This window comes from Equus quagga, chromosome 3, assembly GCF_021613505.1.
Source record: "Equus quagga isolate Etosha38 chromosome 3, UCLA_HA_Equagga_1.0, whole genome shotgun sequence".
NCBI lineage: Eukaryota > Metazoa > Chordata > Mammalia > Perissodactyla > Equidae > Equus > Equus quagga.
In genome coordinates this window covers 136,189,162-136,210,668 of record NC_060269.1, presented here as the reverse complement: position 1 = coordinate 136,210,668, position 21,507 = coordinate 136,189,162, and the positions used below count along the sequence as shown (strand labels likewise).

The window sequence follows — 21,507 nt, the reverse complement described above, 5'->3', positions numbered from 1 at the left end:
AAATGGATAAGAAAACCAGAGGTGGCTTGACATTACTGAAGTACATTTTTCAGGACATTTAGATGATCCGCACATTCAATAATCAGAACAAAAGCAAATATAAACAAGGTATATAAGATTGACAAGTGAACTTGAATAAATATAACGTGAGTTTAATATTCTTCCAGAAAGTCAGTGTATTGTAGTGAAAGAAGCCACGCATTTGGGGGTGGGTGGTAGAGCTAAAAACCAAACCTAAGTAGTTACGCAATGATGGAAAGGTTTTAATATCCCAAACTTCAATTTCCTTTTATAACTCTTGCTTATTAGTCTAGCAAGATGGGGGCTTTAAGAAATAAAATTAGACAATGGATATGGAAAGGCCGTATAAACTATCCAGAACTGACTACATGCCTGTGATTATATAAGAGGTCTCCTGGTTTTCCGAAATTCTGGGGTGAAAATTATTGTATCCTGGATAGATATTTAGGACAGTGGAGGAAATTACTTTAAAAAAAAAGTTATTTTGGAAAAAAATACATTTCACATATTTCTTCTAGAACAGAATACAGGCAATGAGATAAACTTTGATGTGATCCAAGTTTACAGCTCCTTATATAATTATTTAAAAATAATTTTTCGCCACAAAATAATTTGATTTGATGCACATGTGTTTTGTGTGTGTGACATATTATACAATACTTGTAAGGAGATATGGATTTGTGATTCCACAAGTGTTTAAAAATCAGATGATTATGCCCATTTGGCAAGTCCCACGTCATTACTGACAGTCTACTGCCATCTAAAAGCCAAACTCTAAAACTAAAAATCATGTAAACAACTGTACAACACTGGAGGTACTTCTACTGACTACCACGAGAGCTGGAGAAATAATACCAGCTAAGGTTAAATGAAACACACACACACACAAAATGCAAAAGAAAAGACAAATAAATGAGATGATAACAAGTTATCTAACTGCCCTGGAACCTTAGCAGTGGAGATGAGACAAGCCCTAACTAAGTATGTTCCAGAATTAAGTGGCACATGATCTTATTAGCAATTGGTCAGAACACAAAGTGATCCTGAATTTGTCAAGGGACTTATATATGACCAATGGGAATATATATAAGTTTTCTAGGCTATATCTTGGCAATAAGTAGTCAGAGCCTTAAAAAGTGTTCAAACCTAACTGACCAAGTAACTATTCCAGGTAAGTAACCCCAAATACTATAAAGAATAAATCCTATGATAGAAAGTTTGACACTGCTGCCAATTTTATCTTTTTTAAATTCAGTGTGCTAAGAGTAAACTTTCATCTAGATTTATCCCCTCCCCCTTCAATACTATGTCTTCTAATGAAAACCACTTTGATTTATTGCAATAATTCCATTTCAAAGTAGTAGAACTCAGAGTACTTGATTTGCTCTACTTGAATTCTATTTGGACACAATAATGCATTTAGGTTAAACTAGTTTGGAATTTCAGTCCCAAGGGAACTCTGTGGGTCTCCAACTCAGTAAGAACATTAACTTATTTGTTTGTAAACATCCCAGCAGCACCACACTAAGTTATCTTCAGACAGTGGATCATTAAGTCTCTCTTTAAAACTACACAATTATCTCCACGAGGACCATTTCTCTTTTTTCACTAAGCAAAGTATGCTCTGAGCCATGTTAACTAGTAAAATGTAAGATAAGCTACAGAAAAACCAGTTATTTGTATGGATAAACTTAATGAAAAATAAATAAAATCAAAGAGTAGTTGCTGAATTTTAGTAACACCAAATCTACAAAACAGCAATTATAAGCCTTAGTCAAAAGATGCACAGAAGTGATTTACTGATGAGTAAACCCGAATGCATATACAAAAATACTGCTTGAGCTTAAAGTCAAACCCTTGAATAAACGGCAAGCATTATCAAAACAGGTAAAAATATCTACCTTCACATAAATAGATGGATTGCATTCGCAACTTTTCTTGATCATTAAAAACTTGAAATAGTTCACCATTAGCGCTGTTAGAAGTCCACATAAAAGGAACTAAGTAACTATTTGTAAAAGGAATGCTAGTTAAGTCCCCAGGTGCCCATAAATCTTTACCTTTAATATAGCCTACATTTAAAAAATTTAATACCAAAAAGCTTTCTTGTTAGTTTTACCACAATGAAATTATAAATTGTTTTGCATAAATAAATACAATGAGAATTAAGATAATAAATAAAGCACTACCTTACAGAAAGTACCAAAATATAGAGTAAAGCAGAACTATAATTATTTTGGTGGAATTTAAAAAATTGTATTAAACATTCTCTTTGTTCTAAACCTTTCAATACTTATTATATTCTACTCTATGCTATTATCCTTACAGTAGAACAAAGTAAACAACAAAAAATGAATCAAATTGTACTTTGTTTTACATAACTGGAAGCAGAGAGTAAATCCCTGTGTTCCTACGTAATTTTAAATTATTTGTGAATATCAGTGACAGTTACTCTTGAATGAAAGTCCCATTCTAGTAACTGGCACAATAATGTTTAATGAATTCAGGACAGAAGAAAGAACCAAGCTCTGGCCTCAACCTTTATTTTATGAGGTAAACAGAATTTTATCAAAGTTGTGGCATTTTTTACAGGGAATAGGAAAACAGCAATTGAATACCAGTTCTTCCTGTTCCTGTCCCAGTATCCACTCACTTCCCCTCATAACCTGTATGCACCTTAATTCTCACCCTTCCTCCTTCCCCACAATCCCACCAATACTCTCTCCCACACTAACTGGGCGGGCCAGGCCCTGGGTCTGATGGTCACCTGCTCATCTGGCATGCCAGTCAGAGCTTGGCCAGAGTGTGTTTCAGGTATCTCAGGGTTTCAGAGGGAGCTCCTACCTCCTCCTAGGCAGCTTCCTAGCCCAGAATCAAAAATACATGATTTGATAAGCGAATCCCCCTCTATAAACTAGGCTTCTATAAAAATTTTTCATTTTCCCTTAAATACGCTGCGCTTCAACGAAGTGTTTTTCCTCAAAATGAGAATGATGCATCAATTGCCAAGGAAACCCTCCCTCCCTTCCAATGAGATCATCCAGGGAGACTATTACAGTGCTCTTCTCAACCTCTAAAATGAAGCAGACTCATGCCAAGAGATAACATGAGTTCCCAGCAAGAGGTCCTATAGCGTTAGCTAAATCAAACACCATCAATGGATGATGAAGAGGCATTGTGACCCTTAGTTTTCATTCTGAATTAAAAGCTCAAAATGGGATCCCAAGGTGAGCTCAAGCCTTGGGGAACCCAACGGTCCCTCATAATCTGTGGCCACCATCAAACATACATCCAACTGCTGTTCAACCACTCTTTGCAGTAAGACAAAATTCTCAATATCCTTAGAATTTACAAGAACACAAAAAGCAATAGTTAAAAACAAGAACTATTTCTACTCCACGGGCTTAAGTTGTAGATTCTATAAAATGTATCATGTATTGGACTGGCACCAGACTAAACCCAAATTTCCAAAACACTAAAAGTTAACAGAACAAAGAAGGGCTCAGATGTAAAGTAAGTTTTAATAAATGTAGGCCCAATACTTCTCAAAGTAACTCAAAATGGAATGAAGAGAACTACATGAAAAGATAGACAAACAAGATAAATCTTGCTGTATGCCAATTTTGCTCAACGGTAAATAAAAACACTTTTAAAATTAAAACAAATGGAGATAAACAAAATGCATGATTTCAAGAAAAACTAAATACTCTGCCTGGAAAATGCATTCACTTCTCTTTAGAAATGTTTAAGAAATAGCTACATTACTTTATACATCTGTTGATACAGAATCAAGCTAAAACCTCCAGAGAATAAGTACTTTTCAGTCAATAAATCAACTTCAAACTATATACTAAAGTTATCATTTAAACTCCAAGTTTTCCTCCAAAGTTCACAATGTACATAAAGTAACAAGAGAAAAATGTTTTAACATGTTCTAGAGATAGCACAATGACAAAAATGATTGGAAAGTTCAGCATAATGAAGCTATGATCAGACTATTTTTTAAGTCACAGACACTATTCTTGCTGATCTATGAAAAATTAAAAAGCTGATTTTTTCCCTATCAATCTCCTGTTAATTTATATTCCACTAGGCTGGTATTGTATACCCATTCAAAAATTCTTTCAATTTGAAAAACGTATCTGGTTCATTTAACTTTTACAAAACCATGTGAAGAAATAATTAGCCATGATATAGTTAAATATCTTTATAATTTGTAATTTTTCAACCACCATCAAAAATATTATTAGTATACAGATTGAAAAAAATATAGCAAAAGAAGTTTTGAATCTGTTGGTCTTGAATATGGAAATAAAAAAGCAACTGGTTCCAAATTTGACAAGCAAATCATAAGTGAGTAGCATTTCAGGTAAGACTTCTTTCCTACGAATCAACTCCAGAAATTCATGGTGGTTACCATGAGAGCATAGTTTGCTCCAGATGTTAGTACTCTGTATACACCACCAAGCTTAATCCTTGACAATCATCTCCCATGGTGACGAAGGTAATAAATTGCTGTTAATGCTGTCAAGTTGACTCTGACTCCTAGCGACCCTGTGTACAGCACAGGAGAAGTCTGCTAGGTCTTTTTGGCACCACCCTTTCACACCTTCAGGCACGATACCAGACACTGCTCCACTGCTATTCATAGGGTTTGCATAGCCAATTTTTTTGGAAGTGGGTGGCCAAGCCCTTCTTTCCAGTCTGTCTTAGTCTGGAAATTCCACTGAAACCTGCTGGTATTTGAAATACTGGTAGCATAGCTTTGAGCATCACAGCAACATGCAGCCACCACAGTATGACAACCAACAGACAGGCGGTGTGGTTCCCTGACTGGGAGATGAAACCAGACTGCAGCAGTGAGAGCACCGCATCTTAACCACTAGACCAGCAGGGATAGGTAATAAATTATATCCACTTTAAAAAATGAAAACTTTAAAACCAGAGATTAAGAGTCTTAGCAAAATTAACATGCAGCTATTATACTGCCTAATAAATGGCTGGGCTTTAAAAAAGTCAAGTTTGACTCCACTGTTCTAGTAGTTTTCAGACCTTTTTAAAAAAAATGCAATCACTTTCAGAGAATCTATTAGAACCTACATCTCTTAAAAAATAAAAGCACAGCTGCTCTGTTCCAAACTAGAATTCAGATCTCCTTTCCTATCCCCTCAACACAATACCCAGAAACCGGGTTGAAAAACCCTTCCTCCCTCCCTGCAACCAGGCACACCAAAGGGAGCCACAAAGGGATCCACAGTTCCAGCCCTTGGGAACCCACGTTTTTAATCAGACATTTGTGCAGTCAACGTTTCATACCTAATAGACATGACATTTGCTGGGTCTTCAAGGAAATTCTAGGCAGACGCCAAGACACTGAACAAAAAAGTGCTTAGATTTTGCCAAGTGATTTAATGGAAAGACAGACAGCACTAAGCCATCCTTCCTTTTTCTTAACCCACCAAAACCAACCTCTCATTTGCTAAGGAGGGACCTCCCATGGGGGCATAAGCAGCACCTGCTCTTTCTCTAAGGTCAAAAGATATACAAAACTCCACCAAAAACACACTTTTTTCCTATTTACTTTTGAAATTCAGATTATTTTGTAGTGTACAATCCAGTTCACAACCACCTCTAACTTAGTCCTTTTTAATTCAATATAGTTTGATATCTCAGAGACAATTCTTTCAGTATTAATGAAATGTTTACAGAGAATATTTCTATGCTACCTTTCTTCCAATTGCTCCATTCTGCTTTTTTGGAGGCGGAGGTTCAAAAATCCGTTGCTGCTGCTGAGGTGGGAGTGTAGAGTACAATGGAATGATTTTAATGTCACCAACTTCCGGGCCCAAATCATCAACCTCACGTTTTATTCTCTTACAGGCTTCATCAATTTCCTACAAAATAAAAGTTTGAGTCTGAAAACAAAACGAATACACACTGAAATATTTTAAGTATTTATCATACTTCTAGTTCTATGTGGCTTATTTTCAATTTAGTAATCAAAATTAATTTAGCAAATTTCATCTGGATTTTCAAAATAATCCAAGAAACTTTGATTTCTGCAGTCAAATAAACATACAACAGCCTTACTGGCATTCCACATCTTTCTTTTTAGAGTAGGGTGTCCCAATTAATTCTCTAAAGTGTACTAAAATCGGAATTTCTCACCCAGGAATATTTAACTGTAATCATAACCTTTTCAATTTTCAGAATCTAAAACAAACTGATGTGCCAGATATTTTAAATAAGCCAATTAGGCTTAAGGTCACAAATCACAAAGACAATTATATGGAAGACTTGCTTCATTGTGCCTGCTGAGGACAAACACTTCTACATTATCAACACAGATATTCAAAACTAGGTTGACTCAAATATCTTACAGCACCTTCAAAAATTTCACTACCACTGAAAACTCCTTCAGTGCATTTGCATTCAAACCCAGGTTTAAGGAGAGGACAATGACTATTGAGAAAGTGGGAGAGACAGGCATGTGGACGCTCTAGGGTGTGGCAAAGGGACTTAAAAAACGAAGAGGGGGACATATTTTAAATTTTACTGAAGCATTCATTCAGTTAAACTCAGAATTATGTTAAACAATGACTTGGCAGCCTGTCCAAAGAGAGAGCCAATCAGAAACTACCCTTATCAATACAAATAATCTCTTATTCAAAAGACAGAATGATTAAAAAAAACACAGGAAAAAGTTTATCAGGTAAACTAGAATAAATCTCTTTGAAATGTTAAGTCAAAGCGCTTTGTTTCCGTGTTAAAGAATACAATGTTCTTGGATACTCAAGAACAAAAATTTTTTTCCATTTATTTCAAACATACTAGTTTTCTTCAATGACAGATAACATCTTAAAAATTGTAACAGAAAATTACTATTAAGGATTCAATCTTAATAATTCCCTTTGAGACCTAAAGTTTCTTTAAAAAAAAAAAATGAAAGAACCCTATTCACAGAAAGAAAAAAATTTAACACAAATATTTTTAGAAAAAAAATGCTTTCAAATGCTGTATCTAGATTAGAATGCCCCCTGCTGGTATGCAAATACAAAATGAGATCTCTTCCAAATAACCAAAAGACATAAATATAAATCCAAAACTAGATTTTTCTAAAATAAAAAAATAAGGGAAAACCAACTCTAATACTCAGAATATTTGCAATTTTGTTAATTTAACCACATATCTGACTAGAAAATGTATGGTCAGAAGTCACTAAACATTCAGATTTCACTTATTAGAAAAATCTAAGTGCCCCAAATCATACATTTGCATACTCCAGAATTTTAACAAGGTACCAACTTTACTTGGGACTAGACTCTCCAATCTGCTAACCACGTATGGAGCTAAAATAAAATCACTACTGCATGGGATATAAAGATATCTCTAAAGAGGGGGGGAAATCTCCACATCACTAATGTTTTCATATAAACAAGGTTCTAAACACTAAGTTGTAAAACTCGGAAACAAAAATTTTCCCTAAGATTTACCAAACTGCCATAAAATCAACACTGTCAGTTTAGAAGACCAGGAAACTCACTGACATGCATCAGCACAAAGCAACCATCAGCTTAGTCATGAGCAATATTGAGAAGTGAGACAGGAGTTCACGAGTTTCTGATTTGAAGAAACTTTCAACTCCAATACGTTAGTAAATTAATTTGGACCCTAATAATTTAAAGAGGTTGAACTCAATGTAGAAAAGTCATTTGACTCAGCAAAATTAAAGATAAAAGAATGTGCAGTTTATAGAATGAAGGGTTTCAACATTTTCAAGTATCTATTTACAAACAATTGATATTTCAATTATAATCATTCTTATCTAATTCAGTAGTATAGCTCTACTAAGGACTTCCACTAGGCAACATTTAATTTTAATCATAGGTCCAGAGTTCACGCATTAACATAACACAAAAAACCTTCCAGAAGTCAAATTTTTCCCAACTCTCACCAAATAAAACTAGTCTCTCCAACTTCCAAATTAACTCAGATGACTACTGTTTAAATGGTCAAAACAATAATACTAAAATTTTAAAATTTCACGAGATAACTAAATTTTATGGATGCTATTCATATGCCAACAGGAGTAGTGAATTCCCAGAATCTACCATTTAATTGAGCAAGTAAAAATAACAAAGGTTCACAGACATGATGAATAATATTTTACATATCTTTAAATCAGTTCTACTAAACACAATCAATGATACAAAACACTTTAGGTACTCTGCTATCTTCTCTCCGGGTCTTCAAATTCAAGACTAGTCATCTAAAGAGAACTTAAAAATTTAACAGGACACATTTAAACCCAGTTCACAGCCACAGGAACACTTTCCTGAAAGAAAGAAACTCCCCCAGCACACATTTCAAAACCACGGAGCTTACCCCCCACTCCCCTTTCCCCAGATACGGGACAGTTGCCAAAATAAGAACTGCACGAAATAAACTCATAGAAAAGAAAGCCTTTCAGGTCCTCACCATGAGGCCATGTGATACTTCTGATATGGTTGGTTATTTGAACATAATGACTGTTTTAAATAATCATTTAAGAAAACATGCTATGCACTTTGGAGGAAGTGAGAAACTATCAAGACCAGACACAAAAGGAGAAAATGCAAACCTCTACGGCCTCAACACTGTATTACAGAATAAATACTGTCTATACGCCATCAAAAAAGCATTTGGTACTCCTGCTTACAAAATATACAGAAATCCTTCATTCAAAATGCATAAAAAGGAAAACTAGTACAAACAAAGGTTTATCTGTAAAACTGAATTTGCAACACATCTTATTTCCCAAAAGAACAAGTATGATTCTCTATTGGGAATGATTTTGCATCCCTCAGGGGACATCTGGCAATATCTCCAGACATTTTTGGTTCTCACAACTGGGAGAGGAAGTGTCACTGCATCTAGTGGGCAGAGGCCAGAGATACTACTAAACATCCTGCAATGCACAGAGCAACCCACAACAAAGAACTAATCGGCCTACAATGAAAATAGTGCTGAGGTTGAAAAACCCTGCTCTATCGAAAAGAAACTTTGGCCAATGGGGCACAAATCATACACTATATGGACAATACAATACAAAGATTAAAAAAACATTACTTAACATTTATGTTAGCTCAGGCACAATCTTCCTCAAGCAAAAAGAGGAAGATTGGCAACACATGTTATTAGCTCAGGGTCAATCTTCCTCACAAAAAAATTTTAAAAATTTAAAAATTACTGAACATTTATAGCTCTAAATGCAACAGCATTTGCTCAAATACTATATACTAAGCCTCCTTGTAGAAAAAGAACACAAATAAGATAGTTCACATTCTAGTGGAGGCAGGTGGTCACAGAGGAGACCTCCGATTTTGCTATCTGAGAGAACTAGGGCAATTCCCCACAACACTGTTAGGGTGGTCTCATTAATGTACCACAGGCATTATGCTGGCTAAAATATTCCTCTGGAGCAGTGACCTTTAAACCTAAGGGAATATAAAAATGGCCTGAGGAGCTTGTTGAAGATGCAGATTCCTATATTTCACTCTCAATTTTCCCGTTTCAGCAAGTCTGGGACAGAGCCAAGAACCTGCTTTGTTTAACAAACTCTCTTCCCCTAGGCAGGTAATCCACTGACCACACTTGAGAAAAAATGTTCTGGAGCAGGGGTCAGATGTTTTACTACAAAGGGCCAAAATATTTTAGGTTTTGCATCCATATACCCATCTAGTTGCATCCTCTTTGTTTTTATTTATAATCCTTTAAAAATGTAAAAACAATTCTTAACCACTGAGCCACAGAAAAACTAAAACAGAAGGAGGGTCAGCACACGTAGCTATTTAAAGTTAATTAAAATTCCATAAAATCAAAATTTAGTCCCTCCTCTCACTAGCCACATTTCAAATACTCAAAAGCTGTATGTTGTTGGTGGCACCATATTGAATAGCAGACAGACAGAACATTTTCAGCATTGAAGAAAGTTCTAACGGGGCAGCCCTGCTCTAGAACCTTGCTAAGTAAACCCTTCAGCTCTTCAGCATTACTTGAAAGCTTGTTAGAAATACAGAATCTCACACCCCACCTGACCTACTGAATCAGAATCTGCAAAAGTGTCTAAATGATCTGCATGTATATTAGTTTGAGAAGCACATTCTAGAAAATTCATAAGGCTGATTAGAGCAAATAATAAGCTCTACGAAAAAATCGGGTAAATGGCTTTCTAAAACTGTTTTATCCAGACAACTTTTCCTGAGCTTAATTAGCCACTAAATTTTACAGCACACCTACAAAAGTCCCATTGGAAACGAGTTTAGAAAATGCTGCATCTGAGAATAACATTCTTATCTTAAAGGAAGGTAAATTCTAAATAAGGAATTTCAGTGATACCTTCCAATCCTCAGAGAGCACATGGAAGAAGACAAAAACAAAACACAAACATGTTTCAATGGGGGAAGGGCAGCCGAGTTCACTCACAAGCTAAATAACTGACTATAACAGCCTGATTTCACAGCAGCTGTGATTCAAATTTATGCCTCAGAAAAACTGCAAATTACCACACACCACTTACCACCCAGGTCTCTCCAAAGTTGGGACAACCATTGCTAAATCTTGACATTCTAAAAGCATTCAACACTCTTAAGATAATTAACTAAAACACAAACACTAGTGGTAAAAAAGGTATTCCTAGAGTACACAGATAAAAGGGGTTATATGAAACACATACATAAAAGGGGTCATATATAAATACAATCAAGTTAAAGACAAATTTTAAACACTGAGCTAAGAAACATATGGTTAATACATGCCAAGTTCTTAAGCTGAAAGCTGTTGCATAACAAAAATAACATGCCAAAGGTTAAATAATGAAGCAAGTAATGACCATACCTCTTGACCAGTTAAGAAAAGGAGAAGATCTCCCTCCTCCTCTTCACACATATGAATTTGGATCACTGTTCGAATCGCTGCTTCAAGATAATCTCTCTCTGGTTCGGGAGTATAAAAGATCTCGACAGGATGTGTACGCCCAGGAATAGTTAAGAGAGGACAGTTATCAAAGTAAATCTGGAATTTTCCTGCATCTAGAGTAGCGCTCATAACTATAACCTGAAAAGAAAAGAGTAAATTATCTGAAATTATCTTCAAGGATTCTTAAAATAGACAAATACAGTAATGATTACTAAATTTATTAATTATAAAGAAGCCTACAAAAATCTTCATATAATTGTGATTAAAAAACCAAATACAGGGGGCCAGCCCAATGGCACGGTGGTTAAATTCACACACTCCACTTCAGCAGCCTAGAGTTCACAGGTTCGGATCCTAGGTGTGGACCACACACTGCTCATCAAGCCACGCTGTGATGGTGTCCCATATACAAAATAGAGGAAGACTGGCACAGATGTTAGCTCACTGACAATCTTCCTCACCAAAAAAACAAAAAAAAAGAAAAGAAAAAAGAAAAAACAACAAAAATCAATTACAAAAAGGCTGAGCTATAGTAAGTTATTCATATTTAACAAAATTAGAAATAAACCTGACATCCAATAAATAAACTATAATATCTTCATGAAACAATACCTTCAAAATCAAAGTTTATAAAATTCCATAATATGTAAAAGAGATTGGTAAAAGACATTAGAAGGTAGCATGATTACTACTAAGTTTATTAAAACAGAACACCACAACTTCACCCATAGGGAAAAACAGGAAGTGCAAAAAAAAAAATCAGTGGCCAATATAAATTTTCTCCCTGCTTCCAAACCATCTTTAACAAGTAGGACTTTAGAAAAATTCCTAAAGTAAGCATGGGTTTTCTGTACTGTTGTAAAAAGCCACAGCTACAAAAGGTTGTTCAGATACACGGCTGCAGTGATTGTGCAGTCACCCTCCCTCTATGTAAATCATACATATATAATCCATTAAAAATTTACTGAAATAGAATGTTCCCCCATAAAACATTCTACTACAGAGTTCTTAATTTCTACTTTGAGTTTCTCCCTAAAACCTCAATAGCTCATAAGGTTTAATCAATAATGATAGTACTCATATAGTTCTTCAAATATATTCTTTAAAAACACAAATTTAATTTTTATAAGCAAAAACATACTCATATCAATTTTTTTGAAGATGCAGCATCATTCTGTCCCTCTATAACACATATGCTAACACAGGATAGTGAGTCTAAGGTTCAAAGGACAGTAAGCACACACACACACAATGAAAAAGGGGAACTTCATAAACTTTAGGAGACAAAAATGTCAGAATATTTAGTCAGTTTTAAGCCCTTACCATCAATACAGTGACACTGGCCAGGGTATAAGTGGTATAACAGACAGGAAAAAAAACAAGACACTAGGTTAAGTGAATGCACTTCTGAGGGACAGTTTGTGTTTTGGGTACAGTTATTCCCCCTCCAGCATTATGAGTGATAATGGGTGTGTTTGTGTTGGGACAAGGACAAAGATTTGATCCTTAAAGGAGGAGACCTCTGTACTTAATAAAAGGTAGGGTGAGCAGCACGGTTACACCATGCTAACAGATCATAAAAAACAAACAAAAGACTGGGTGGATTAGAAACTGAAAAGATTCAGCTCAAAAATACATTACTAAAAAGTGGAAGTATACTTAAATCTCAAACAAAGACACAGCAAAGCAGATCAGAAAGAAAGACACCAATGTGGGTACTCACTGTTGCTTCCTTTACAGTTGGTTATTTTTTATAGTTGATTAGTGATGTTCCCAGGTTTTTATGTATACATATATATCTATTTTATGAACTAAATGAGTAAAAGAAATTACTTCACCTTTAAATCTGATCTCTGTCTTACAACTTCCTTCAGAACACCCATGAGAATATCTGTAGCCAATGTCCTTTCATGAGCCTCATCAAGAATTATTACACCATAACGTTCCAGAAGGGGATCATTCATAGCTTCACGAAGTAACATCCCATCAGTCATATACCTATGTTCACAAAGAACACGTTGGTCAAGGCTCATTTAGGGCACTTTAAAACTAAACTTCATGACATAAAAATGAAATACAAAGACATCAGGTAAGTCAAAATTAAACCTTAGCCCAAAACAAATGTGCCATTATTTCATACATAATTACAAAATTAAGCTTCAAGAAAACTTTTTAAGAGTATATATCAAACAAGTCACACATTATCAAATCTTGTCAAGTATGACTGTTAATACTGAAATGCACTTAGAAAATAACATAAGTCTGTGCATGGAATATAATAATCACATGGCTTCACACAAATGCCAAAGCAAAATTCATCACTTAAATAAATGAATTTCTTAAAAACAAAACTTAAAACATACAAATATTCAACCTGTAAAATAAAACTAAGAAATCATTTTAAATTGCTTTATATCACTTCACTAAAATGTTACCACATGCAAATATACATTTATTTAAAGCCTTAATAAGTCCCCATTTAAGCTAACAGGCTCCTGGTTCAAAAGGGTGAAGAGAGCACTGCATTCTACCATCTCTGTCCCCCACCCCAGCCAATTCAATGAAATGATCTTAAAGCAGCACAAGAAGAAAAACATTAATGGAATGAGGGGTGGCATCAGCATTATAAAAATGCTGATAAATATTTATGGAAGAGAAAAGGCAAATGGAAGAGAAAAGGCAAATGACATTAGTTTGATCAATGAACCAAGAGAGGGAAACTAGATCAGGTATGGCTCAAGAGAAGTCAGCTAATATGGAATCCAGGCACTCAGATAAAGAGTGGGGTGCAGAATGGTTGCATGGATCAGCCATATTCTGGCTGCTACTGTCACTAATACAAAGCAATTATTCTCAGTTTGGCACCTGGACAAAACAAAGTCTGCCGGTAAATACTGAAGTCACAGCTCATTCAGTTAAATACAAATCGGTGATTTTATTTACAGATTTAAAATCGGTACAAAAATCTGAAGTCATCATTTATGCCTTCACAAAATATATTTGGCTCTATTTTTCACAAATTAGTCTAACCTAATCTTTCACGGACCAACCTAATATTTTTAGCTAATGCCATCTGTTGGAGCAATAAGTTCAGCAAACTGACAGTGTACAAGAGAAGTGAATCCTTCTCGTTATTTCACTTGAACTTAATTTTAAACTTATCAAGACTTTTGGCAAATACATCCCTTTATATGTTTTATGCTTCTCTCTTCTTTGGTCATGTTTACATTTCTGGAATGACACAGAACTACCTGCAAGATTATTTTATATCAAGATCACGAAAGAAAAAACAGTACCAATTAAACTATGACTCAATGCCTTAACAACAGTGCAGCACAATGCATGAATCAGCAACACTATAACCTCTAGCTGCGTTGAAATATCTTTGATCTATTTGCGGACAATTGGTAATTCTTCCTGCCTTCAGATGTTATTACTGACTTGAGATACGCAATCCTTTTGCATATTATCTCAGTAGCAAAACAATACAGTTTCATCTACTTGTGGGTAACTTCCTTAGATTCAATAAAGCTCGTCTGTTGCTCTGAAAGGCAAAAAATATAAATTGATCACTCTGCCAACAAGTATTTCCTTAAATACTATCAAATTTATACCCTACTGCTCAGTTTCTAAGCCTACTCAGTTCAACATGAAATCCTAGTGTAATATTTTTGAAGGCATTTTAATTAGCAAATAAACTCAACACACAGTTCCAAAAATGCACATTAAGTGACAATTTCTACAGCCAGGTCAAGTTCAAGCATTCAAAGGCAATGCCAACCACTAAACTGCCAGCAGTTTATAAGATCCTCATTGACTGGAAGATACATCCCAACTTCACATATTAAAAATGAGAAGGGGGGCTGGCCCCGTGGCCGAGTGGTTAAGTTCGCGCGCTCCGCTGCAAGCGGCCCAGTGTTTTGTTGGTTCGAATCCTGGGCGTGGACATGGCACTGCTTGTCAGACCACGCTGAGGCAGCATCCCACATGCCACAACTAGAAGGACCCACAACGAAGAATATACAACTATGTACTGGGGGGCTTTGGGGAGAAAAAGGAAAAAATAAAATCTTTAAAAAAAAAATGAGAAGAAAGTCACAGAACTGATAAAGTATCAGACTTTAACTTGAAAATTCTGTAAACACTTTAAAAAGCCACCTTCTTTATTTTGATCTTTTTCCTCCTCAAATTCAAGCTTCAGACAAGCACAACATGGAGGGATTCAAAAGCAGAGATGACCCAAATACTCATTCATTTCTATTTTTCTAAGAGGAGAAATGTTAGAAATAACAGATTATAAATTAGATAATGGAGCTATTATTTGCCACGTTTTATTAACAACTATGCATATTATACATACTAAGTGAAATGGTTAACTAAACCTGAACCCTCTGACTTTCAGATTCCAGAGACAGATTCCCAATAGTTCCTCAATATTAATTTGATTATCACCCAGTGATCAAACTCCACCAGATGATACAGTTAAGTACCTCCTGCACCACCAGTTAATATGGGAAGCTCGCCCCTTATTCGACAGACAGAGCTTCAGGAAAAACAAGTTTAAAAATTGGAAGGTCTCTTAAAGATACAAATTTACTGTTTTTTCCAGTGACAAAAACTAAATATTAGCAGTTAACTTTTCCAGGGTCTCAAAACTAGTTAAATAGCTTCTAAGACTAGGTTTCACTGTACTGATTCCCAATCCTGGGGGTCTCCTACATTAACACACTGTCCTCAAAGTCCCAGATAAATATAATATGTTTATTACAGCAAAAAGCTAGCTTGATGATTTGCTGTACTTCTAGATTACACCCTTCGCTTAAAAAAGGACAAAGTAACTGGACACAGAGCGCAGAAAAGGCAGAACTAGTATGATAATCCCATAAAAACCACAGCATTTTCCTTCACCCTAAGCCAAGTTTTACTACCTTTCAGTAGTAATAAAACCTTTACCCAGGCTAAGGGGTGAGTCACAAGAACAGGGCCTCACAATAATTAAACTGCAATGACATAATTTTGAAGGTTTAATAATGGACTAGTAAACAAAAATTGCATATGACAGCTAAACTCTACATTTTACTGCGTACCCTATTATCAACAGTGTTCTTCTGTTTTGGGTCAAAGACAGTAAGTCATCCGCATGATCTGGGAACTGGTTAGAGATACGAAACTTGGGCCTCACCCCACACACCTACTTAATCAGAAATTCTGAAGGTGAGGCACAGCAATCTCAGTTCTAACAAGCTTTCATGTGATTCTGATGGTCGCTAAAGTGTGAGAAGTACTAGGCTAAATTAACCAAGTTAAACAAGAAGCAGATTAAGCAAAGAAGATGCCTAAAAGCAGCAAAAACATCCTCAGGGTGAGTCAGAAACAGTTCATATTTCCAACCATGACTGTTTAATTAAGTAAAATAAACCAAAAAACTCAGAGTGCTGAGCAGTATCAACTTAGCTCAGGTATTTTTCCCCGTAAAGGGCACAACACAGATGGCAGAGTACAACTACAAGCCAATCACCAACCCTGATCCCATTGTCACCAATTCTGATGTGAACAAATCATGGTAAAACGTTATACACTGCAAGGGTATTATTTGTTTACAGTTTTGTGTTTACCTACATTTCTAATTTTTTGAAATACCTCAAGTTACATGGTTCAAAGAAAAATCATGAAGAAAGGAAAAAAGATTCAGAGAGGCAAAAAATGTTTTCCAAAATGAACACCAGAAATTTTTAGCAATATACTATATATTAAATTACTTTATAACTTTAATGAATGCCAACAACTAATGCTCAAGTTATTACTAATGAAAAACTGTCTCTATGGGGAAGCAGTCCCCAACAACTTAATGTCATGTTATTTGGGACAAAGGTGTGGGGGTGTGTATGCATGTGTGTGTGTGACAGAGGGGGAGAGAGAGAGAAACGCTTCCTGAATCCCCACCTTGAACCTTAAACTCCCCTAAAAAAATTCCAGATTGATCAAAGATGTTTAAAACAAAACCAAAATACTAGAATACACAGATTAAATTACTTAAAACAATCTTGGGCAGGGTATGACGCAAAATCCAACGCTAAAAAAGAAGTGGTTACTTAAATAGTATAAAATTCAAGTTGCTGCATGGCATGAGGTGTCATAAACAATACAAAGAAACAAACAACAAACCGAGCAAAAATTGCAACTTACATCCAGGGTGCCAATTTTGTTAAAAACTTCTACAAATCAGTAAGAAAAAGGCAAACCAAGCACATAAAGACGGGCAAAGAATAGAACAAATACCAAATTTCATCAATGTGATAATACTGTACATTTTTTCAAATTTAACTTCTCTGTGATTGGGATGCATTCCAAAATAGTAACTTACAAATGACTGTCAATCAAGGAGCAATACTTCTGGAAAGATGAGAAAAGCACCAGTCTCATATTCCAAAAATAAATACAAATGGCCAACACATGCAAGATGGCCAATTTCTTACAAAAGAAATGCAAATTAAAACCATGAGATTCTATTTTTCACTTAAAATATTGACAAAGATTATAAAAAAAAGTTCCACAACACAATGTTGGCAAGGGTACAGAAACAGACACATGTGCTCCCTCCTTACTGGTCAGAGTAGATAAAAACTCTGCAAAGGGCAACCTGGAAACAGCTAATAAAATTCAAACATACTCTTCGACCCATCAATTTCACTTGTAGGGAACTCATTTCACAGATATACACCTGTGCATGTGTGCAAAATGCGTGTATAAGGGGAAAAAAGTAGTAAGGGCAGCAGCTGTTTTTAACAGCAAAAACTGTAAATGTGAGTGCCCGTCAGTAGACTTAGTGAGATAAACTATGCAGCCATTAAAAGAAACGAGGCAACTTGATGTTTACTGTTCTAGAACATTATGTCCAAGATACACTGTAAATGAAATCAGTAGCCATGTCTTGAAGCAGCCCTGGTATAAACAATGAAAAAGTTAACCTGTTCTGAAGATACTAGTTATATAGTGCTATTCCAATACTGTTAGGATTTGGTTACCTTTCAAAGTATAGGCTTTATCCTGGCAAAACTAAATATACAGATAAACCAAAACTGTGTTTCTAAAGAATCCAAAACTTGACTCAGCATAATCCAAAGAAATTCTTGGTATCTGCTTCAAAGGGTATCTATTAGAAATGACTGTCATTGTCTAATCTGAGTAATTAGATTCACTGTTTCCATACTACCTAGGAAAGCTTTACCAAGGCACATAAAGAATTACATGGAGAGGTGTGGAACGAAGATGGAGAATAGTAGTAACATGTACAAGACACACCTAGGTTCAAGCCCCTGCTTTCTCATTAGTGTCTGAACCTGAACAAGTTCAACTTCTCTAATGCTCAATTTGTAAAATGAGAATACAGTGGCAACTGTTTCAATTAAACAAAATAATGTATATAAAGCACCTAGTACATCAACTGCCTGGCACTTGTTAAGTATTCAATACAGAACTCTAAACTACACTCTTAACCCCACTTAACTAATAAATCTGTGAAACAACCTAACCCTCTATAAGTAGTATAGCCACATTTCTGTCCCTGCCAGTTGGGTCAACATAATTATATTTGACATGAAATAATAAATTCTTAGCACAGAAAAGAGAATGGTTTATATGTATCCTAAGTTGTATGCTCCAGAAAAGCTTGGGAAAAGATGAGTCACACACACAAAAACCTATCAAATGTGTGAGATAACTATAAAAGAGTGAAAGGGGTCTGGAGTTGAATTCCAGAAAAGCAACACCTGTGTATTTTGCAAATATTTAAAGTTTAAAGCCCATCTTTGGAATAAGACATTTTATTGTGTAATGGAACTTCAAAGGGCCCATATTCAAGGAAATGGTGTTGATCCTATATTAACAGATTGAACGTATAGGTGTTAAGTTAAAATAAAATGTTTAAGGTTTGTAAAAATTTTCTATTTACACTAAGTTTTTAGACTAACCCACTACAATTCGGTCAAGTCACACGTGAGTGCCTCTATTAAAGAAAAGCTAACCACATTAAAATGCCTACACAAACGGGTTTGTGTGTAGTTAATTTCTTTAAAGTTTTAACGGATCGAGACTTCTGAACGAGACTTTGACCAAAAGAAATGTTCATTAATTTTTATTTTCTCTACCACATAACCATTTTTGTTTAAAGCCCCTACCAGCAGAATACTCTTTTTGAATGACAACAGTAAGGAATACAAGAATGACAAAGCAAAAACAGTTTTCACTTATCAGGAATTGTATCAGAAGACAGAATCATACATATTAGTGATCTTATAAAATACAGTCTTTTCATTACTAAATATGCTGAACCTGAAGACCTACCCAATCTTCACAATAACACTATGAAATGCTCAATTATCAAAAAAAAGTGATTTTTAAACATGCTCACAGTGAATGCTATTATATTCAATAGCCAAAGATAACAAGTCACCAAATTACCTTCTTCCATTAAAACAATTTCCTTCAATATCAGTTATTTCTGTATGCCATGTACAAAAAAAAGAATTGTTCATCTATTCAAAGTAAATATAAGTCTGTTTAAAATGAAGTTATTTACCTCTTAAGTGATCTAGGTATTTCTGGAGACCCAGATAGGTGGATTAACTAGGTAAATGAGCTAGGTTTTATGTACAGTAGAGGAAGTTGACATGCTGCCTTGATTCCTAGCATGCTTTTAATGTCTTCAGTAATTTTTTCATGGCACCCTAGGCCTAAAGGAAGAAGTTAAAATTCCATTTAGGGGAAAAAAGGCCACTAAATCCTTTTTTCAAAATATACTGCCCATTCCTCAAATTTTCACAAGTTCTGAAGGAAATGCTCTACCATCCTCCCAAAAGAACTCACAGAAAACTGGAATGAATATGCAGGTTCTATTTAACGTTTTGAAAGATGATGGCACTGTAAACAATGAGAGCCTTCTATAACTAATCCAGGGTAAGTGCTTTAGTATAAACAGAAAGGTCAAACATAATAACATATGCTGACCTTTAAGAAATCAAATTAGCTTTCCAAGAATTAACAAAAACCAACAGAATTTTAATTCTAGAATAACAGTGATTTTTTAGTCTCTCTGGTATGAACTGCTTAAGTGGTAAATAAACTACATTTATTCTTTATACCCACCCCTTTCTAAAGGTCCAGTAAAACTACCTTTATCTAACTTCAGTGCCACAATTGAATTAGAACAAAGCCTACCACATAACAGATGTTCAATAAATTAGTTAATAATTAATGTTTGTAGAATTAATGATCTTTAAAGTACCAAACCCTTTTTCCACATCTTACCTCCAGCCCTAAATGAATATTTGGATTCACTCACTCATTTCATAGTCACTAATAATGTCAAGGTTTAATTCAAGTTAAACCCCCCAAACTATAGTTCAATTGTTGTGTTAAAAGGAACTTTATTAGTCTTATAAGACCCTTTTTAATTGGTTAACTGGTTAATAAGATCCAATAATTTCTCGCACTATCAGCAGCAGCAAGAGTAGCAATGTTGACTTAGCACTTGCTGGGTGCCAGGAATTACACTAAGGGTTGGATACAAATTAATGTATTTGATCTCAGAGCAACCCTATGAGTTAGTTACTGTCAGCTTCATCTTCTGAAAAAGCAGTAAGTGTGGGGAGGGTATCACAGACAAGATCATAGCTAGTAAGTGGCAGAGGTAGGACACAACTCAGGCACTGTGATCCTCAAGTCTATGCTCTAGGGCCTAGTTCCTTTTGATTCTCTTCTCAAGTTATCCATTTTAAAATGAGGTTACCTTGCTGGAAACCCACTCTGGAATCTCTAAGTAGTCCTTATGCAGTCGGTGCTTCAAACTTGTTTTCAGGAGCCCCAAAGAATCTGCTATGGCAATAGTTGGTAATCCCGTGTCAACTTGAAAAGTACCAGCCAGCTCCTTAGTGTAGCAGTGTTTGTACTGGGTTCTTTTGTTAAATATTTTTGGATTCTCTTTCATCTTCTTGCCTTTGGAGATTAAAACATTCTACAAGTTTCTGATCCATATTGTGAGAAGTGGCATTACTTCGGCTGGTCTGTTGAAAACTTCTCTCTCTCAAGCTTTACAAGGGGCTTATCACACCTTGAAACCCAGACTGTACATTTCTCCCTGTTGCTCAATTACAGATTTCAACCACATCCTCTGCCTTTAATTGTTCTTGATCTTCTAGTAGATTGCCCTGAAGTTATACAGAAGATAAACCTCTCAGGATGGTGCAGTCTTACATAACTAACATGTCCTCCAAGAAAGAGCTACACTTTCGGCTTCATGAACATTACCCCAGACTGGGTCCTCAGCTTTGACAGATTCCAAAATTGAAATGAATCTGACACTCAAAAGCAAAAGATTCAGAATAAAAGGCAAACTATGTGCACCAAATCACCCCATGACTATACTCTGTCCACCAAAAGAAGTTCTAACGAATCAGGGAAAATGTCTTCCCATGAAAAGAATCTACCCCTTTTCCATGAGTATGTTGAAGATTCACCCACAGTCTACATTGT

At 35.4% G+C, this 21,507-nt stretch overlaps 1 protein-coding gene across 1 annotated transcript in view; it reads right to left on the bottom strand.

Moving 5' to 3' along the window:
- DHX15 (DEAH-box helicase 15) overlaps window positions 1-21,507 on the bottom strand; it is a 54,478-nt gene that overhangs the window by 17,229 nt on the left and 15,742 nt on the right. The window contains exons 4-6 of the mRNA XM_046656293.1: window positions 12,816-12,975; window positions 10,897-11,115; window positions 5,748-5,915 (exon numbers count right to left, since the gene is read on the bottom strand). Of these exons, the coding sequence (XP_046512249.1) occupies window positions 5,748-5,915; window positions 10,897-11,115; window positions 12,816-12,975 (547 nt within the window). The remainder of the gene's footprint in view (window positions 1-5,747; window positions 5,916-10,896; window positions 11,116-12,815; window positions 12,976-21,507) is intronic.